The sequence below is a fragment of the Falco rusticolus genome, chromosome 6, assembly GCF_015220075.1.
Source record: "Falco rusticolus isolate bFalRus1 chromosome 6, bFalRus1.pri, whole genome shotgun sequence".
NCBI lineage: Eukaryota > Metazoa > Chordata > Aves > Falconiformes > Falconidae > Falco > Falco rusticolus.
In genome coordinates, this window is record NC_051192.1 from 47,326,182 (window position 1) to 47,348,553 (window position 22,372).

Sequence of the window (22,372 nt, forward strand, 5' to 3'; positions counted from 1 at the left end):
GTGATGACCTTTCTATTTTCCATCGGGTTAATATAACAGATATTACCATTGACTGAATCATAACGGATTTTGTGAGGATATTTTTTTTAGTTCTTCTCACCTACGCCCCTGCTAGTCTGGCAAAGACAAAACGTCCCTCTTTGCTATTCTGCCCCACGCTCTCCCTTCCAGCGTCTGTTGAAACCCATTTCTTTTCTCTTTCACCTGATTGTGCCTTTTAACTTATCTCCATCTTCAGACTGTGATCTTTGTCAAAAAGACAGTCTCCTGAAAGGAAGTTTCTCCTTCACTTTACCGAGGGTAACTTGGTGATTTATTTCAAGTATTGTGATGCTGACTCTAATCTGTATTACAGCCTTCCTGCTTCTATTTCCACCAGTCTACTATTATGTTTAACAATCCATTCCCACATTCCAAAAACAGTAACCAAAAATAGCTACCGATTATCTTGGTAACTCAGACAGAATCATGACCGCTTCTCCACAACTTCCTTTAAAACCACAACATTGTGATCTGATGAGTTACACTTCAAGAGCATGGTCTCCATAGGATTTAATTTTACATTTCTAGTAATAACAAGGTGCAGTTGAGACAGAAATCAAGATGTTTCATAAATATGATTAAAGTAGTTATTCTTCCCACGCATCACTGGAAATTTAGACAAAACATTTTTCTAAAGGATCACATCAGAAAACTACACAGTTCAAAAGAGTGGAGGTAAATACATGAAATATGATGCTATTTTGGGCTTCAGTGAAGCAATAATCCAGTATTTGAACAAGTTGTCTTCTCCTCAGGTTCTGAGTATGGTCAAACAGGCAGAAACTGATTGATTTACAGACGATTTATTGTCTAAAAGTCTTCATAAAAGGACTGAAGACTAGTATCTTACAACACTGATGTACAGTGATGTCCCTGGAGAGTACACTAGCTGACTTGTTTGCTTATAAACAACTGCTTTATTTAAGCAAACTTGTAGTGCTTATGAATAAAATAATTTTCAAAATGAAACCCACAGATAAAACGAAAAATTCAAAATAGTATATGATCTTACAAATACTACGGAAATAGCTTGATTAAGAAGTGAAGCATAATGAAAATAGGGAAACAAATGAAGATTAGGAATGACATTACGATGGCACAGCAGTAGCACCTGAATTCTATTACATATAAGTAGCGTAGCAGAAGCAGGTAGATGATACTTCATTTTTGTTAAAAACTACCTGAGCACTATGGGGGCAATTATTGAAAATATGTCTAAGAATTATATACCTTATTGAGCTGTATTTATCGTTTCTGAACAGTAAAATTAAACAGCACTTCAAATATCAATCAACTGGCCAATAATACTTTCAGATGACAAAATTTTCATTCCAGTTTTGTTTTAGCTTCTTTAGTAGCCTGGTCGCAATTTTATCAAACGATAAAAATACCAGTGGCAAACAGCTAATACTGTCTGATGGTAGCTCTTGAGTACTGGAAGTGAAACATGACAGAAGACGTCTGGATAACCTCACTCTGCTCTCTAGAGTGTCCAGGAATCCCCCTTGCTACATCAAAAGGGGATGATGGCAGAGCACTGCTGCCATCTCAAGCTGAAGACTCTATTAAATCTGGTTGTAAATTAATACCACCATAGCTGGACAGCATATCCCAAGGAAACTGGATTATTTGTGTATGATTAAGACCAAAAAAATCCCACATAAGCCTTAGCCACTAACTGGTATCACAGGATCATGGGAGGCTGAATGGTCCTGGCAGAGGCTGGAAGACACTTCTGGAGATCATTTAGTTCAATCCCATTGCTAAAGGCAGGGTCAGCAGGGTTGCTCACAGCCATATCCCATTGGGTTTGTTCTTATCGCCAAGGATGAAGACTCCAAAACCTCTCTGGCCAATCTGTTCCAGTGTTTGACACCCTGACAGTAAAAATGAAACAAGAAAAAAAAAACAACCCAAACACCACCCCCTGCTCCCCAATCACCTTTACTAATGCTTGAATTGTATTTCCTATATTTCAGTTTGTGCCCGTTGCCTCTTGTCTTGTAACTGGGTACCACTGAAAAGAGTTTGGCTTCATTTTCTCTACCTCCTTGCCACTTCTCCCAGTATTTGGATGCTGCCAGGCTCAGACATACAGTAGATTCTGAATGTTCGTTTGCTGGACTACAGAGAGTCAGTTTTAACTGATGTCAGCTGGATTTTTGTAAGGTACAATCATTGGTTTCAAAGTACTTTGAGAAGATACATGAATCTTAGCACACTCATGAAAGGTGACCTTTAAATACACACTGATTCTCACCTTTAACAAGAGCTAAGCTGACAAGACTGCAATGTAATGATGAATGAAAAAAACCCCACCAAACAACACAAACAACCCAAACCCCAAAGCTTTGAGCAAATAAACTTCTTTGATTCAAATGTTCAGGCAAAAATGAGTCTTTGCTGTAACTTTCAAATAAATTTGTCTCAAAGGAAATTTTGTTTAAATTCAAGTGTTCCCATAATGTGTAACTTTTTCGCAGTATTTCAGTTGCCATATAAAGAACTGTCAACAGTATAACAGTATATTGGTCATTTATGCCTTTTATGCCAGCTTTGCAAGTCTGGGGCAAGGTAGCTCTTCCCTCAGTGTCTTCTATTCCCATGAATATCCTTGTGAAGCTATAGCAGAGGTAGAGTAAAAAATGTGGAGTTTTTATTATGGATAAATATTGTATCTTTTATTCAAGAGCTTTGCCTTGTACTCTGGGGCTCGTATATTGGATGAGGAGACAATGAAACCTGTACTTCTGCTAAAAGGAGTGATGCTCAGGATGGTGCATTTAAACCATAAGAGTAAGTGTAATCTGTGAATTATCTACCACGTTTCACGGTCTGGACATTAGTTTCCTAACACCCAAAATTCTTCAAATTTTAAGATCAAACAAATAAAGGCAAGATCTTGAAAATAAAACATATTTCAATTGTCAAGGACAAAGCAAACATATGAATAAAAATTTTCAGAACTGAGAAGCTATTTCAATTATCCACAAAACTCTCTACTCTGTTATAAAACAAGACCAAAAGGCAGAGGAAGACGACAAGGCTGGACACCTTATTTTAATCAATCCTCTTGGTACCTTTCCTCATTGCTGAGGACCAAGAACTCCTGTCCATTGCTCAAAAATGTAGCTGATTTCAGTCAACCACAAAGAAATTAGGGATTCATAGGAAAAGTAGGAAAAAAATATTTTCTCCGATTACCTAAAGTTACTGTAAGAATACATATTTCTCAGTGAATAAAATTATAAATCAGAATACAATACTTACAGTGGGAACTCAAAAGTGTTTCATTACTCAAGAAATTAAAAGCAGGGATGACTGCATGGCCCTTTCCAGTGACACTCACAATTTCTTCCTCTTTATCCAGGACTTGTAGTTTAATAAACACTTCCGATTTAGATGTTTGCACCTGCACTGTAGTGATATGTGATGCTGTGACTTTTACTGAATACCTAAAGAAGAAGAAAAAAATTACAGCAATATAACCAACTATACCAGATCATTCTTTTTTTTTTGGAAATGTACCTAAACATTGTGCTGATTGGAAGCAAAGACTTACAATTGAGTTTATAGTCAACTGTCACCATGCAATCTGGTGGGCTAAGCTTCCTGTAGTGAACTTGTGCAGTGAATCTGTGATCAAAATAGGTACTGCTGCAAAAAAAGCGGTGGTCTTCCCATTTGTTTTTTTCACTGCCTTATCTAATGTCCAGATATACATTTTCCCTCCTGCTATATTAGTATTTGTTGAAAAACAAGGTTGGCCAGGTTAGGGGACTGTTTCAATTAAAAGGTAACTGAAGGAAAAAAAAAAAAAAGAACGATTTGCTTTCAAAAGGTAGAGCTACCTCCTTTGACAGCAGCTGCTACTCCAGTCAATTTAAAAGACCATGGGATTAAAATACTAGAATTAGAGTTTTAGGATGAAATTTAACTAATAGTTTTGTTATGACTCATAACTTTATGTATTACTTGCTTTTTGTCCATAAATTCCAATCGTTAGACTAATCTCACCAAGCAAGCAAATAACACACAAAACCTCCATCACCCTGACTTCAGCACATTCGGAGCCAAAAATATATCAATACTTTAAAATAAAAATTTTAAAATATTGGCAACAAAGGGGTGAAAAAGAAAAAAAACTCATCAAGAAAGAGAGTTTACAGAATTCCAGTGCACTCCTTATATTTCCATTATATGCTTTCTTCACGTATTGAAACTGATTCTTCTTGTTGAATAGACCTCTAGCTCAAGAATAAGTCATTTATTTGAAATATTGATATAAACTGTCAGGAATCAAGGCAAAATGTTCTAGAATTAACCTTCAAAATATATACATGTAATTAGGTCTAAGCCCAGGGCTGTTTTAGTGCAGTGTATAGCCCTTTCTGTAAAAACTTAAGTACAGTGATTTAGTCAGGGTCAGTTCTGAACTTCAAACTCAGCCAGAATAAACTGATTTTAATAATAAACTTTAATAAACTAGGAAAGGATTAGTAAAAATGAAATAATCATGTGTTTATTAAATATGTTCTCCTGAAAGAATCAGCATGCTAAAAAAAGTATATAAATTTTTCTGCCAACACGGCAAGATGGAAATTGGTCTATCAGAAAAGTCTGTTGTATTTCTGTATTATTTAAAGATTTATCTGAATAGCTGTAAAAAAATACATCAAACTATGTCTCCTCCCCACCTGCAAAATCTTGATTTAAATACTTATTTAATCCCCAAAAGTACTATGGAATAGATTTTAAGATCAAGCTCACAGAAATGCAAAATACTGTTATCATGATTTTAAAGTTATAGTCTGTGTACTGCATACCTGTTCTTCCTTTAAGCAGTGGCAATACTTCAGAAAATAACATTTCCACAAATTAAACGTAAAATTGGGTATTGCACATTGATGACCCATAAAATTCAGATATTTGCCTTAAATCCCTCCCCTTTCTAAGGAAGAGGAAATAACATACTTTTCTGTCAGTGATGGTCCATATAAAAAGCATATTTTAATCATTCTTCTGTCAATATTTACCTGAACATTACATGCTTTTCATTGGGTATGTAATACTCTCTAATTTCTTTAGTAGAATAAACATTGTTTACAGCCTGACGAGAAAGAAATGGGAGTAGATTATGAGAACCAATGAGCCGGAGCCTCCATTTTCCAGCTGCCACAGGCAGGTCACCAGTACGTGCTTCAGCCATAAATGTGTATCCTTTCTGAAAGGAGAAAACGAGTCAGTGTTACATGGAAATAACACTACTCAAAATCCACTCTATGACTATACCCAACACAGTTTTGTCCGTTACGCTTATTAATAAAATAAAATATCCTTCATAAGCAAGAATCTTACAGTTCCATTATAGTTTAATTCATGAAGCAGCCCTTATTCCAGGAATTTATATTTGGCAAAAAGTTACATAGCAACTCAAATCCAATTTCATCTAACTCCACCGCTGGGAGGTATTTTTAGGGGTAGGTACAATCAAACTCCCGAGGCCACTTTCTAAGCAAATTATTTGATGATTCGAAGTTGTTTAATAAAGTCTAATTTAACAACTGTTACTGAGTACTTACTCTTATTTAAGCATGTGCAGTACTTTAGTCTGTACAACATGACTAAAGTTCAGTAAAACACATTTATTCGACAGATTTTCTTGCTTTGTATATCATACCACTATGCAAATAGCTCCCAGATAAAACACATCTATACATCTCTGTGTTCTATAATATTACCGTTCTTTTTCTCATAAAAACATTAGCATTAGTATCAATTTTTTCATTTGGTACAAAACATTTTTTCCCTTCTGATATTTGACCAAAACTGTATGTGGTGGTAGTAGCTGTAGTAGCAGTAGATACAATGAAGAAAGAACAAAAGACTACATAAGCCAAGAACTTTCACCTCAAGTTCTGAGACAACCACATTAAACCTTTACTCACGACTCCTGGGAAACATCTGGCCTGTATGCCAGGCATAAAAAAAGATGTGTATTTTGAAGTGTCGATGTATTTGAAAACTGCATAAACAATTTTGAGAGTATTGATACTTTGAACTCCAAAGGTGACCACAGCTGAAGATAAGGAAACTAATATTTTGGCTATTCGCTCACATGACATTTATCAAAAGCTAGCAGTCCTCACACATATGAAAACAAAACTAGATAAAGATAAAATGTACACATGAGAATTACTGCATTCACCGATAAACCAGAGTTTTTAAAATGTCCCTTCATGCTATAGGCAGTGTGAAAGTATGGGTGAATGCAGTTTGCTGCAAGGAAATTTAGAGATAAGATTCATTCGGTCTTCAAATCTGAAGTTAAATTAATATTGTCCCTATTCTTAACAATGTCATTGCAAGTATAGCATTAAGGGTCAGGGTCTTGTTTTTAGGAAGATACTGATTTAAGAAAAAATATTTCTAGTATTAGAAAAATATAAAAAAATGAAAAATAAAAAAAATAATAAACCCACACAATTAAGAAGCTTGATGCAGATGTATCTGCTCTTTAAGAATCCTGAGAAGAATATGGGAAACCAGAATACAAATTAAAAAGTTTAAAAATTTCATCGTATTTTGTATTTGAAAAAAAGAAAGCAATATGAATGTGATTACTTGAAAGGCAGGGGCAGAAAAAAGGGATACGAGTGCAATGGCCAGTTGCAACGTAACAGGGGTACTCAGAATTAAGTCCCATCTTCAAATTCTCTAAGCTAGCTCTACCAACTTCCTATTTCAAACATTAAAATTTCATGTTCCTCCCAAGAAATAGTGCAGGTGAAACTTCTTTGAAAGGTTTTCTTTCTTGACAGTCTTCTGCTAAATTTCAGTTAAAAGAAATCAGTATTTACCAATAAGAAAGCTTTCTTAAAAAATTCTTAGAACAAATAGGGTTGTGATTTTAGGACGATCCAATAATGTAGGGTTGTGACTTCAGGACTACAGAATATTCAGAATGGAAGTAAAAGAAATAAGTCACAATTCCAATTTGTGCAATTGTAACTGTAAGGAACTTTACAGCCTTTAATCACTGCAAGGTAATAGCAACCATTCAAAGCTATGAATCACAACTCACTTATTTAAATACCTAGTTAAGCATATAGTTAGTACCCCCGTTCTTAGTAAGTACACATGCAAACTGAGAGGGATTCAGCCAGATATTCAAGTGCTTTCTGACAGCACAATGTGCATGAAAAAAACACTTTGTGTATCTTATTTATAAAGATAAGGTTATACAATCTTAATGTTAATTATAAATACGCAGAAAATTCAGAATTAAGATTAAAAAAATTCTTTGAGTGGGTACTTTCTGAGTACTATAAGCAATTAGAAAGCACGGTAACTGAATTTTGTGGCTGGTAGGAACACTGGGTAATCATCAGTCACCACTGAGTAATAAGCGAATAGATCTAGACAACCCCATCAGATTTATGTCTCTTTCTTAAAAACCTTTGAGAGGTTTCATTACCTACTTAGGTATCTTGTTAGAATTCACTGTCTCTAGAATCAGAAAGGGTTGTTTCCTAACACACCAACTAAACTAACTTTTCGGTAAAGTAAGATGATTTCCTTATGTCATTCTATGACTAGTCGAGGCAAATAACTGATCAGTGCCCTTGCTTAAATAGACTTCCATTTTCTAGACTAAATGTGTTGTTAGTGATGATTTCTTAAACTCTTATCACTGTTGGTCAGCTGAAGCTTGAAGAACGCTTATCTCTGTCTTTTCCTACAATCTGTCCAATAATCTGTGAATAACAAAGACAGTAAAATTAACAAACAAACAACTGCATCCAGCAGTAGAAAGAATAACCATGGAAGAAGAAGATTTAATGCAAAAGAAATCCAAACAATGCAAAACAAGTAGTTTCTAGATTGTAATGTCAGCAGAAAGAAGACAGACATTATTGTTAGTGTGCAGATTTTACATGTCAATTGTCATTTTACATTGTCAGTCATTCTGAAATGAGCTTCAGTGTGTTAGAGTGTCTCTGCAGCAGAATAGCAATATCTGTTGATAGGATTTCTTTTTAGCCATGTTGTAAATTGCTGATTCATAGTTTTGAAGCAGAACAATTAACTGGTAGGTTTATTAAAAAAAAATGGACTCTCTGTAATAATATTGACAATTAGGAATTCAGACATACAGTATAATTCCTTGCTTGAGGTATTGCATTATTGACTATTTTTTACAAAATGCTGTTAAAAAAAAAGGTAAGAGTCAGATTAAAATAACACCGCTGTATTCAGTCTTTCATGATAATTGCAGAATGTCTTGTCAAAACTTCAATAGAACTTTCAAAGGCTTTTGCAGGTCCACTGAAACATTAATGAGCCATTTACAAACAGGAATAAAAGAAGCTAAATTGTACAGTATAAGGTTATATTCTTACTGAGAAACTCAGTGTACTGATATATATATATATACTTACTGAGAAGCAAAGAAATGTAATACTAATGAGTAGAAAAATGCAGCATGCCTACACAATTCTGTTTTAATACTCTTAAACCAATAATTAAATAACAGATTAAAACAAAAAAACTTTCAGATTATGTTTGATAACTGATGGAGGACAGGTAAGGTACTGGAAGACTATAGAACTGCAATGTTCTATTTTTTTTTTAGACTGACAAAGGTGTCTAGAAAGTTATCGGTCAGCGTAACTCCAACAGCTGAAAACATCATTAAATAATAAGATTAACTCTTTGTAACTCCTTCAGCATAGCAAAAAGGCTGCAAAAAACCAAGTCCTATCAAACCAATGAAGCTTGCTTCTTCTACAGGAAAGCACGCTATGGGAAAGAAGGAGTTACCTAACACTGTTTCTTTGATGATTCTTCTAAGACTCAGGAAACACACTGTTGTGGGGTGGCTGTGGGACAGCCACATCCAGAATGCACATATTCATGGCTCCTTTTGGAAGAGCAGGATGCAATCAATGAGATTTCAAAGATCTAACCTGAACCTGATTCCATTCAATGTTTTTATTAGTAATGTGGAAGGTAGAATGGAGAGCATATATTTAATTTACCACAAAATAAGAAGGATTGTAACTTAAGAGGAAGAGAAAATAAGAATGCAAGATCATTTTAAACTAGAGAAATGGTCTGAAAAAATAGCATTAAAATCAGAAAAGAAATACACTATATTTAGTCAAAATTAATAAACTACAGGATTCAGTTCTTCAGAAGAGAACCTAGGATCACTCAAGTATGAGCCAACAATGGTGTTGTGAAAGAGAGCAGGCACCACAGTTGGATATATAAGTAGAGGTAAAGCCCACAAGACAGGCAAACTAATTGTTCATTACTCATCATTGGTATGGCCACAAGTTGATCCTTGGCACAAAGTTTACTGTGCTCAGTGTCGTGCGTGATAAACAAGACAAGAGACAACAGCAATTAGAAATAGTCCAGAGGAGAGAGTAATCAAGAATGCAGAATATTTAATTGGCAAGGAAAGACTGACCGAACAGTTGTCTTTAATCTAAAGGTAAAAAAGAGGGGAAGCTGTGATAATTATTTAACAATATAGTTATTTTTCAGAAGGAATTTACACTAATGCTTCTGAGGTAACATACTGGCTTTGAGGGGGAGCGTATCTAAAGCTGTATTTGGCATCAATGCTGCTATTATCATTAGAACGTGAAGATGCATGTTAATGTAATCATTGTAAGCACGACTTATAAAAGGCTTTTCAAACTGCATTCTTAGTTTGGTCCCTGACTCTTGAAGGTTGTTCCATCAGATGGACAGCAGCAGCTGTACTGCTACTGAATAGTAGCACAGTACTGGGAAGTTGATGATATTCCTCCATTTAGTGACAGTAAAAAATCTCAAAGAAAATTAAAACTTTTCCTTTGCTGTAAAAGGTTTAGCACAAAAGCAGATCAGTGACAGTCACTGCTCAAACTTGCTAATAAATAATGGCGCATTTCTAAGCAGAACATTATGACATAGCTAAAAATGTCTACAGAATATGCGTAATTGTCATTGTATCAAAAATGTATACTTTTCAAAACAATTCTTTGCATTTACCTTATTTTTGGGATAAACAAGAGGTGCTACTTTCAAAAAGACTTGTGGCATCTCCTCCAGTGTGTCATTATCAACAACATGAAGTCTACAGGAAGGGATAGTGCTATACACCTTTGGCACTATAAGCATGTCTTCTGGAACAAGAAATATTTCTCTAAAAAAAATCCAAATTATATTAAAATTATTTTCACAAATAAAATTATTTGTGTAACACAAAGTAGAAGTATACATTAGAATTTAAGGAAAGCAGACTTATGTAAAATCATGTTTTTCAAGCAGGTTAGTGAAAAAACACAGCGTATGAATACTACTTCCCCATAAGGGTTATATAGTGCAGTATGGAGCTCACCTGAAAACCACAAACCACACATTTGGTGGCTGATCAGCATACGTTACAGCATAGTCAGCAAAAGAGGTCTTACACCATTCATCTTCGTAACAAGGAAACTTCTCGATTGACTTACAGTTTCTTTTAAACATTTCTCTGGAAAGCAGAAAGTAAGATAAATCTTTAAATCTAATCAGGAAGGCACACGTATCTTGACTTTAACTTATGTTAATCCTGAAGAACACTGCCTGTGCAGGAATGTAAAACAATGATATAGAATGCGTTACTAATGTTTCTCTATTAGCTGTTTACTCTCAAAAAAGAATAAATCAGGTAGTGAACACCTTTTTTAGAGCTAATGGCCTCACAAGGCCAATACTTATATACAAATACTTCTATCTGTCAGTCTATCTGAGTATAACTGCTTCTAATAGCGCAAAATGTTATGGCTTCTACGGAACTTTAATTTTTTTTTTTTTTTTTTTAATAAATACCAGTTAGCATAACTTCCATTTCTTTATATTAAGCTGTCATCTCAATGCTGCGACATCATTAGGATACTAAAAATAGATTTATTTGATTTTAAAACTTTTTTGGACAAAATAAAAATAAAAGCAAAACCAAATAAATTTAAAATGGGATGAAAGACATTCACACACAAAGGAACCTAAGACTGTAAACTCAGAAGTTATCTGTACAGCATATAAACTTGCAGGTGTTGTGAAGTTTTGCAAATTTAGAACAAACCTCACTGGCACCTAATGAACACCATGAATTTTATTTATCATAGGTAGTATCAAAAATTTATGTTCCCCTGGGCAAAGCAATGTGATGACCAGCGTACAAAATTTTCTGTTATATGAACAGGTTGTTGGGTAAAGAGCAGAGGAAAGATAACTGGTCTCACTCCATCTTCTGGCTCTTTCCAGTGATTTTCTCTGGAGATGAGGAGTGAAAGTATGCCTACACAGAGGTGAAGGAAAGAATATCCTTCTCCCTGCCACTCCCTCGGTCTTGCATTATTCTTTAACTACCTGCTTTCTGCAGTAAGTAAACAATATATCTCTTTTGCTATCTTTTAATTGCTCTCATTCAAATTTTGGTTTATATGATTTACGTAAAGGGGATAGTCTAATGAAACCTCATAACATCCATTTTTGGTGATAGCTGCCCTCTTTTCTGTGTCAAATATGAATGTGTTCAAGTTGTTCAGTTGCAAAAGTTTTGCCCACAAAATCTGGACAATGCTACTCTGTTATTCCTATATAGTAATTTAAATTACAGAAACAACCACCACATGCATATTTTTAGCAATGATAATAGCTGACCTTGACATTTCATTAAGGTGAGTCACAGAGTGGATGCAGATATGGCCATAATTGATTGAAAGCACAACAGTTTGAATTTTTAGTCCATGAAGCTTTGCAAAGGTTCCTTCCACCACTGATAAACAGCGCACACACAGACTGAAAAAGCCCCTCAGACACCTCAGATTTTTAATTCATTGAAAATGACAGTAGGGATCAAACACGGATGAGCTTACATGGGATGTATAATGAGAAACAGGCGGCAATCCTAGCACAAACTGAGAGGTTTTAGGGCTTTTTAAACTGGTGTTTGTATTGTAAAATGGTACTGCTTCTGGCCTCCAGTAAGTCTGGGGTTAGAGAATGGGAAAACTTTTACCCCAATACTGAATTTCCAATATTCCTGCATGTTACTTACAGGCCAAGATGTTAGCTTGCTATATTAAATGCAGATCTGTCAGCTGTTAAAAAATGTAAACAAAATCATAATATCATGATTTTAACACTCTGAGACAATGCCTAAGAATCAGTCCCATAAGTTTTCAAAGTTTGAAGGCAGACTAAAAACTGCATCTGATCTTTGCTGGCACAGAGATGCTGCAAACCTAAAACTGAGGTCTAATATTTGGAACAGGGCTGTGGTTGCAATGTCCTGATCCCATCAACATACAAAGGTTTTACAGGATTAAAACCACTAAAAAGTGTAATAAAATTATACCCCATATGAGTGTTCCTCAAACTGCTGATTATAAGGAGTGAGGATTTATACCCACAGCCAGTAATTATTGCCAGTTCTTACTCCTCACCCCTGGCAGAACAGATCTACTGCTAGATCAGTTTTGCATATGCTTGCAGAGAGGTTTTTGAAGGACTTAATGAAAATACGTGAGTGTCATGCTTGCAAATGACTTAAACACTGTCAAAATTAGAGTAGCTATCTTTGCAAAAGCTGTAATTAAATACCAGGGAAAGCATCTACCTAGAAATACACCTACTTTCCTTCAAGCAAGTGCTACAAACAAAGCTTATGATGATATTAAACTGTGATACAATTACATAGTATATCTATCTCCTTTCTAATGTCAGCCAGGATTGCTTAACAGATAGCGTGAATCATAATGCATCTTTAGATCAACTGGTTAGATGTTTGACTAAGGAATTAGTATCAGAGTTAAACTTATGAAACATCCTAAAGGATACTAAAAATTTAAATACAGGAGAAAGGTAATATTCTAGCTTAAGCTGCAGGAAAAAACCTGTAACACACATACCTAAAAATTAGATTTGCCATACTTTTACTGATGTAGGGTACACAGAATAAAGCATGGCATACCTTAACTAAATATGTCTCATCCCTTATAACAGAGTTTTGCAATTTTAAAACTAGTAACACTCTTATCATATTTATTTTGTGAACCAGTAATTTATGGCAATTCTGCGGTACTGCGTGCAATAGTTTAATTTATTACATGATTACCTTAACAGCATTACGGCATACTGTTCAAAATTTAACTCAATCACAGTCCACAATTTTTGCAAGGTTTCTTTGACATTAGCATTTTCTTTAGTACCTGGAAATAATAAAATAAGTTTGAAACTGTAACACCTAACTTTTTTATTGTTCTAAATATACACCTGCCAAATGCTTGTGAAAAATGCCATTTGCACAAGTAAATTGTCTTATGAATGTCTAGTTTTTATTTGAAATTTTACAGAAGTCTCACTGAGCTGAAAACTAATTTCTCCTTTGACAGAGGGAGGAAATAATCATCACCTTTGCAGTCTTCAGCACTCTTACAAATGCAAAAATGATGTGATCAATATTTTCTGATTTACAGTTTTTTCACTGTAACATGTTGTAGTGATATGAGGTGGTCTTTGTCCTTGAAGAATATGCTGTTTAGCTCCCAGCAGCTTTTATCTGTAGATACCATGAAGGGGTAGTATGTGCCTAGGCAATCTGTGTAGCTAAAAAGAATCAGGCAGTTCCAGCAGGTAATTAATCCCACCCATGTTTGATACCTTTAACATGACAGGATGTATTGCCACCTCAAGGTGTCTACCTCTATCCACAGAATACAGATGAAGACTACGCAACTAGTTTAGATGTGTTGTCCAACTATTCAAGACTGAAGTTAAGTGAAATCCTTCTTTATGGCATAAACAATTAATGACAGAAATAGAGGGGGAAAACGAGGGAAAACTAAAAAAAAAAAAGAGACTGTGGTAGTAATAACATTGTACTGTAATGGCAAGAAAAATATACAGATGAGGAAAAAATGGAGAATAGTATGGCTGAAAAAAACCCCCAACGCCACAGTAAGCCACTGTAAAAATAATATCAGAATTAAAGGTAACAGAATATTGATAAATCGGAAGAAGACAAGACAGACATTATAGACAATGGAATAAAAGAGCTGGGCTTCTCACATAGTGCTCAATTGTCAAAAATCTAAAATCTAAACTTCAAAAGAGCAGCTTCTGGGCTCTGGGATTTATAGGAATTCATAATACAGTGAAAGTTTATGGAAATTCCTAATTTATGTGGCACTTCATAAACAAAAAGTGAAGGACACTACACTACTTAGTAGGAAAGCTTAAGCAAGACTGGGCTACAGGTGATAGTTTAGGAGAGAGGCAGCACCAGACTTGCTGATGAGGAGATGAGGGTACAAAAGATAGCTTGGAGAGATCATCTGGTGCAGGTAAATATACACGTAAAAGAACCCCAGCAATAATGTTAATTCAAGAAGGAGCTTCCAGCAGAATGGGGATGACTTACTACAGACATCTATATCACAATGGAGCAGTTTCCTTTGTCAGGATCCTCAGGCATTCTATATATACTGTGAGGCTTAGAAGGAATCATTGCGATCTAACTTTCTGTGTAACAGTCCTGTACATATTAATTGCTATTCCATAATATATAAATTACTAATCCTTCTTGAATTTGATGAGTATCTGTCCGATTTGAAAGTTTTCCGCAGTGCAACACGAATCTTGGTTTATTCCAATAAAAACTTTATCCTTTTCAAAACAAATGCCACTTTTTCTGGTTTGAGTATGTCTGGATTCAACTCACAATCTTTGAATCTCAGACTAAGGAGCTTCTTTTAACCCTTTGGAGGATGTCAGACTAAAGACCTTGTTGCTATCAAATTCCTTTTCTCACATGGCTACTTACAGATTAAGTCACTGTTAATCTTTTCTTTCTTAAATTACAAACCAACAGCCTGCAAGTACAAGGCCCTTCTTTAATCCCAATCCTTACGGCTCTACCCAAAATTTCACAGTCATTACCTATCTTTCTTCTTGGACTGTGGACACTGCACTTGGACACAATATTGCAGCTGAGATAATAGAACTGCTGAGTAAGAAATGTAGCTCCACTGTTCAACTGCTATGTAAGATTACTCTATTTATGTACATGAGAGTGAAGGATAGGAACAGCAAAGTATCTTTTGAGCACAGTATCAGCCTCTGATGCTGTGTTCTGCTAATTTTCTATTATGATACTTAGGTTCTCATATGGACTTCCCTTACATTTCCAGAAAAAAACCCCACCATTTAGTCCAGCTCTGAGCTAAATCTACAGTAATGTAAATTCCGATTTAATATGTACAAAAATCTAGGGGGATGTTTTTCCTCTGCTTTTTAGTACCATATGTGCTAATTGAGTGGTTAGGTTGAAAACTATTCTTAGTTTTATGAGAGATCAGAGATTCAACTGTAACATTTTATTTCAGTTTTTTAAATTAGATATTAATTAGTAAAAAAATATTTATGGTAAACATTTGAATAAGGGGAAGAATGAAACATTTTTTAAAAAGTATTTTTAAAGCACACACCTGGTTTTCTGCTGTTCAATACTTTCCTAACATAGGTCCCTCTCCAGACAGCCTGAAGTTTAAGAGCTGCTGCTTCTTCCTCAGAAATGGGAATTTGGTTTTGCCAACTATTAATGGAATTCTTCTCACAACTTTCTGAAAGGGGAGGAGAATGAGCAACATCAATAAAGCTGAAAGTCCTGTATCTGCTTGCAATAAATTTAAAAAGAAAAAACAACAAAAAAACCCCAAGAAACAAAAAACACAAAATGATGACGGAGCTGTATTCCAGAAACAGAGTGCTTCTGTATAAAATTTCCATTTATGACAAAAATACAAACTCTTAAAATTTTGCTCTTATGATAAAATCAGGCAAAATATACGGTGTAATTACACAAAGTCAGAATGCAACTACTATACTAATTCCAAATACCAATCACTAAATTCTTATTTCTCTTTATGGACAGCTATTGCAGTGCATTTTTAAAAATCAAGTCTCCTAATGTAATTTCAAAATACTCTTCCAAACATGAACCAACAGGTTGCGATACATTAAAGCCTGACTGAATACAGCTAAACAGAGCTTCAAAAGATTTTAAGTGTTTCTGTCTCTCAATCTGATAATTTTATTAAGTAATAATTTAAACACCAATGTTGTTCAAAACATTGTCTTCAACCTTTGCTAAGAAGCCATGGAATAAGGACAAGATCTATGATAAAGTGAGAGTTCATTTATCTGACTGTGACTTTCTGTTACTAAGGAGTTTTGGAGTGGAACAGAAATTAGTAGGTTCTGACAGTTTAGTAATGAGCTCTTTGAAGGCATCCTTGCCTAGAATTAGCATCCTGGGAGCCATCAGTACCAGGCTTTAGGGGGAGGGTGCGGGGACAGCACTACAAGCAGCCAGTGCCAGGGGGCCAGTTTGGAACTGCACAGATACAGAAAAAGGGCAGCGAGGCAGTCTGAGGGGAAGAAAAGAGTGCGCCAAAAGAAAGTAGCAAAAAACAAAAGGGAGGAGCAAAGAGGAATCTGCTTGAAAAATGCAGACAACATTGCAGACAAACAAACTAGCTTAAGAAAAGATATTGCTGTCATCAGCCAGGAGATCACACATTTCAATCCAATCTCTTTTACTGAACACTGTTAAACGAGGCTGTGTTCCCAACCATCATTCCTCATTACTGTCTCATTTCCAAACCCCAGAAAGCCTCTTTAATATTTACTGACTCTGAAAGGTTACATAGCCCACTTAATAGACAACACATTAGAACTCAACAATACGTATGACACAACCAGTGTTATAAAACAGAAGCATATAATCACAGAATAATAGAGGCTGGAGAGGGCCACTGAAGGTCATCTGGTCCCATCCCACATCCAAACCAGGATCAGCTTAGAGCAGGTTGCTCATGTTCTTGATTAAATGTCCAGTTCATTTTTTAATAACTTCAGGGATTGGACTTCACAACCTTGCTGGGCAATCTCTTCCAATTTTTGACTAGCCACATGGTGAAAAATAGTTTGCTAATACCCAACTGTAATTAAACATGTTCCAAGAGATTACATAGTGGCATGGTGAGTCAGATTAGTTTGCTGAATTAACTTTTTTTTTTTCCCCTTGGCTTAGCTTGGTGAAAAATCAGCAAGCTGATCTCATTCCCTAGCATCTGTGCAACTGTTGCTCATGTTGGAGTATATGTTCTGGGATGGGAAGGGGAGAATTACAGAACATTAGTAGTAGCATACAGTAAAGCTGCACCTTAAGGTCTAAAATGATCAGAACATGATCTTCATTTAATCAATGGCTTATATTGTCCTTCAGTATTTGTATTGTCGGCAACAACATTGATAATTATCCAGAGAACTTTGAATTGCATATAAGCAGGCTCTTGGGCTCCAGAAGCGACTAAAACTTACTTGGATGTTTACGATTCTAATTTTTTCTTATTCTTGTGTCGTGTTTTTGCCAATTTAGCAGGCTATATCAGCCCAGCACAAGCTTTGATCAGTGCTGGAGCTGCAGGAAAGTATAGGGATAGTCCTGCAACAGCCTGCAGTTACACTGGTTTAAGCTGCTGTGGAACATCAGCTTCAGCTTCACTTGGGAGGGAGAGTAAGTATTTCTAGCTGTAGTCAGCAATTACAGCTGCATTTTACTCTTCTGCTGTAGAGGAGTTTATTCAAAGACAGGAACTGAAAGGGCTTGCATTTTCCAAAAGCTGGAAATCATAGTGCCATAAGCACTTGTAACAGCATTCATATTTCTGTATATTGCTATTGATTACAGAACTGTTTACCTACACCTGTTCAGATCTAGCCCAAGAGATGTTTCCCATCTCTTTATATGAGACCAGGCTGATGAGTTCAAATTCCAGCTCACCTGTCACTGAACTAAGAGCACATTACCCCCATTACACGCTCAGAACAGACCTATGAAATGCTGGAGAACACACACAGAGTGTTGGCTTGGTGTTGCCCTTTGAACAAACTGTAAAGTTTATCCACTGGGGATGTCAAGTGGATTTCATAATTAGAAATAAACAGCTACTTCACTAGAAATAATACATTTAATTTGTGAGGCTAAAGAATATATGGATATACAGTCATGGTTAAATGTTAAATTATTTCTGAATATACAAATGTAATAATTTGGATGCGGTACCACAGAGATAAATGAATTCTTTTAATAGAAACTGTCAAAGGTTACCCCAGATCAGGCTGAAAACTAGAAATGCTGAATGATTTGTGAAATAATATCTATTCTAAAGATTTCATTTCCTTTTTGTTCTTTGTTAATACAATATCATAAGAACAAAAATGGCAATGTCTCACATAAGAATAACTTTCAGAAGGTTTGGAGGAAAGTCTCCATTAAAAAGTAAAAGACAAGTATGTGTGCTTTCTTGAAGAACAGGAGTCTTACACCATTTTGTCAGTAAAGATACTTATGTAAATTTTAATGAAGTTTTTTAACACTGATTTTCCAAAATAAACTGATTAATGAAAGGAAGTATCATTCTGATTGGCTAAGGAGTAAGATTTTGTACTGTAAATTCATTATAGCAGAAGAAAAAGCTAAGTCACCCTGAATGGCCTTCATGATGATGTATATCTTTCTGCCAATTTTTCAGATAAATTCTTTTTCTGTCATAATATGAAACCATATACATAAAGCTTATATTAATAAATTAAATATTAATATTAATAGATTAAAAATTTACATAGACTGCAAAATAAGTCTCTTAAAATGAAAAAGAGCCATACATTTGGTTGCCAGGAAAACTTAATTCTAACTGCTTATGCCTCTAGCCTGCATACAAAATAAGGCAAAGAACCTGTGGGAAAAGAATTATCTCTGCTTGTAATAAATCTACCTTCCACAGTACCTTCAGGTATACAGCATACCCTAATCACAAGCTGGAGAAGAGGTGGATGGTGCTGTAGCTGGTTCCTCACCACATTTGTCGTAAGAACTAACTAGCCAGACAATATGGTAATCTGCCAAAGCAAGCAAGCAAGCAAAAATACCAAAATACCCCACTCCCCCAAATAAACAAAAACCCCTCTACCCATTACCAAGAAATAGTTGAACTTTCAATCAAGGTACTAACTTGTCTTCCTTCACTCTCATTTCCTGAACAAAATAGCCATTTAAGGTCTCTTCAGCTGGTAATTTGAACAAAAAACATAATGTGCAGTAAAAAGCAGGTTAAAAAAAAAAGCAGCATCTGTAGATGCTTATTAATACTGACAAATGCCAAGTCAAGGAAGACAGAGGGCAGTTTTATCAATTTTATAAATAACCGAAACATGAACAGACTTTCTGGAACAAAGAAAAGGATCATTTCTATTCTGAGATGAGTCTCAGATGTGCTGTCAACAGAAGAAGGCTTATCTCATAAGAAATGAACCATGCTTACTCAGGCAAGAAAACACAAGATTAGTGAAGAGTTGGGCTTCCTTGAAAATAAGAACGGGCAGATTTATTTGAAGTGGTTAGCAATACCAGTACAGTACCTGAAGACACAGTGTCATCCTCAGAAACCTCTGTGTCTTTAAAATCCAAAGTGAAGGACCTGAAGGCAAATTTATAGCTGTAAGGAGTCTTCTTGCCTAATATATATTTGATTAAATTCCAAAATGCACCATTGAAAACCTAAAATCAGAAAGAAATAAAGCATTCAAAGAATGATTAAATTTAAAAAGCTGATTTATATTTCTTCTTATCGATTCAAAAACAGCGTAGCTCTTTTCTAAGTTCCTCTAACATACAGCATCTGAAAATTAGTCCCAACTGCAGAACTACAATGCTTCAAGACAGCAATCAAGAGAAAACGTTTCATGCTTGGCTTATTAAATACAGGACTGATGCTACAGCCAGTTTCTATCACATGACAATATCTTAGTAGTTTATGTGAAGTGAGATGATGGTCTCATACCCAAGGACAGAACACCACATAATCACGACAACTGGCATTCTGATCAGAGGTTTCAGAACAGAGACCCACAACCTAATAGGTATGCTTACTGAATGAAGAGGTGGCACCACAAGGAAAAAAGAGGAATATATTCACAGGCAAAAGGGGAAGATTGTGTCCTACTTATATGACTAAACTGATGGCTGAATTTTTATTCTCTACATATTGATGCTCTTTAAAGAGCAGAAATCTAGTCTCTTTTTCCTTTTTCCAATAGATGCAAATTTTAAAGTGTGTTTTTCAGAGTTTGTTTCATAACCTGAATTGAAGAACATAGTAATAACTTACTGGAATAGACATTATTTTTCTCTTTCATTTTCAGATTTTTCTGCTTCCTGGAAATATTTTATCCTGTATCTTCCAAAATAAAGTGTTTATTAAAATACATAATTTAAGAGAATATTTTTTCACTGTTTATATTAAAAGACAGACAATTTATATTTTTACATTCTTGAATCACAGTTGGTTCAGTGTCATTTATCTGATTTCTGGTTTTTTACTCCTTTACAACTATACATTGGTCTTAGAGGAGCAGAGAGGGAGAGATATTTATGTTCATACTCACTGAACTTTTCTTAAGGTCCCCAAGTTTTACATATACCTCATATGAGCATATACATTTAAAATTTGTATTTTCCATTCCAGAGAGGTCAAACCAATTTTTTTTCTGTTGGACTTGGCCTGAAAATTACCTCTTTCATGAGTGGTGCACTTGGAATCATTCTTTCTTAATTCTGAATTGAAGCCTAGTGTCAAGCCCATATATAAAAGCACTGACGCAGATGTTCTATTTTTTAATATCAGTGATTATAAAACTATTAATCCCTTTCTTCTATTCAGTCTTTTAAAACACAGTCTAAACTGCATGAGCTTTCTAGTACTTTGATGAAAGTAAGTGAATCTAGAATATATAAAGTACTAACCATACAAAAATCAAGTTATAGCAGTATTATCAACATTTGTATATACATAAAAAATAGTGTATCTTTTACATAACTATTTTGTTGCAATCTTTCTATAGACTTGAAAAGGAACAGTATAGAGATCTTCAGAAAAGTATAACATCTTCATTGTATCCATAGACCCTTTAATTTATCACACACAAAGAGAGCTGAATAAATATCTTGCAGTTTCAAAAAGTAAACAACTCAAATAGTATGAGTGAAAAAAACTCATTACTGTTTTCAGTAATATAAGCTATAATAATGTTTTCTTGTGCCATCACATTAGGCACACAAAAGGAACCATTCTGGCTTTTCTGCATTTCAGGTAGTGTATTTTAAATCCAAAATTAAGTCTTAAAAAAAAAAAAAGCTGATGCTTTCCGCCCCAAAGTACACTAAACTAAACTGACAATACTAGACACTCAAATTTAGACTGTGCTACTCTGTGCATATTAAAATTTGTTTGTATTTAAAGAAGATAATTTTTGTACATGTTGCAAGTTATGTCATTTAGGCTTACACTTAGTAACAAATGGCACATTTGGAGTACTCTGGAGGTCCTTTTTAAAAGCACAGTCATTGTCTTGAAGAGGATAATGACAATACTAAGCTGTTACCCAGCTTCTGTCGCTTTTAGATATGTATTTATTAGAATTGTTCACCTTGAAGTGTTCTTCAGCCATTCCAGTACCATGGAGGTCAGGAGGACAGTGAGTTAGTTCCAACTCCTTCAAGGCTTTAGAAAGTTCAGGCTTACTGCTGAAATTATTTATCACATTTCCAACAGCTTTCAGGACAGCTGTAGCTTGTTCTATGAACCGGTAGCTCTCCTGGGGAGAGAGAATAAAACCAACCAATGCTAGAAAGTTTGCTCTGAGATTATATCTTATTTTGTTTTCTTTCTAGGCTGTGACAGCATAAGCATTTTTTCTATGATGAAGTACAAAACCACTAAGCAATCGTTAATAATTTTATAAACTGTGAAATCAATTAGGTATCTGGTATTCAAAGGCATTGAAATAAGAATGTTACAACACTATAACAGGCACTGTAACATGTATCTGTTAAGGATTTTATTTTCCTGTATCATTAGTCCTAGGACATTTAATAAAAGATAAGATGCACGTAAGGAATTTCTACTGCAGTGATAATATAAGACTCTTGTTAGCTGAAATGCTCAGCATCTCCTCTACTATAAAAGGACAGATGAGTATTTGTGTCCCGCTGAAAACAATGTCCAAATACATGCTGCCTAAAGTATCATTAATCTTTATCAGGATTCCTGTGCAACGATGTGGATGCTTTCCTACAAATGACACTCTGCAGATAAATTTCTGTCTTCAAAAAGAAGTGCAGAGAAGACCCCAGGATAAAATTCTGCTTTATCTTCTTGATGAG

The 22,372-nt window shown here is 35.1% G+C and overlaps 1 protein-coding gene across 1 annotated transcript in view; it reads right to left on the minus strand.

Annotated features, from left to right (window-relative positions):
• The window catches only part of ADGB (androglobin), a 118,218-nt gene that overhangs the window by 21,805 nt on the left and 74,041 nt on the right, over nucleotides 1-22,372 (minus strand). Inside the window, exons 20-27 of the mRNA XM_037393047.1 lie at nucleotides 21,637-21,804; nucleotides 19,570-19,708; nucleotides 15,573-15,707; nucleotides 13,202-13,295; nucleotides 10,439-10,573; nucleotides 10,090-10,243; nucleotides 5,079-5,266; nucleotides 3,313-3,497 (exon numbers count right to left, since the gene is read on the minus strand). Coding sequence (XP_037248944.1) covers nucleotides 3,313-3,497; nucleotides 5,079-5,266; nucleotides 10,090-10,243; nucleotides 10,439-10,573; nucleotides 13,202-13,295; nucleotides 15,573-15,707; nucleotides 19,570-19,708; nucleotides 21,637-21,804 — 1,198 coding nt within the window. The remainder of the gene's footprint in view (nucleotides 1-3,312; nucleotides 3,498-5,078; nucleotides 5,267-10,089; nucleotides 10,244-10,438; nucleotides 10,574-13,201; nucleotides 13,296-15,572; nucleotides 15,708-19,569; nucleotides 19,709-21,636; nucleotides 21,805-22,372) is intronic.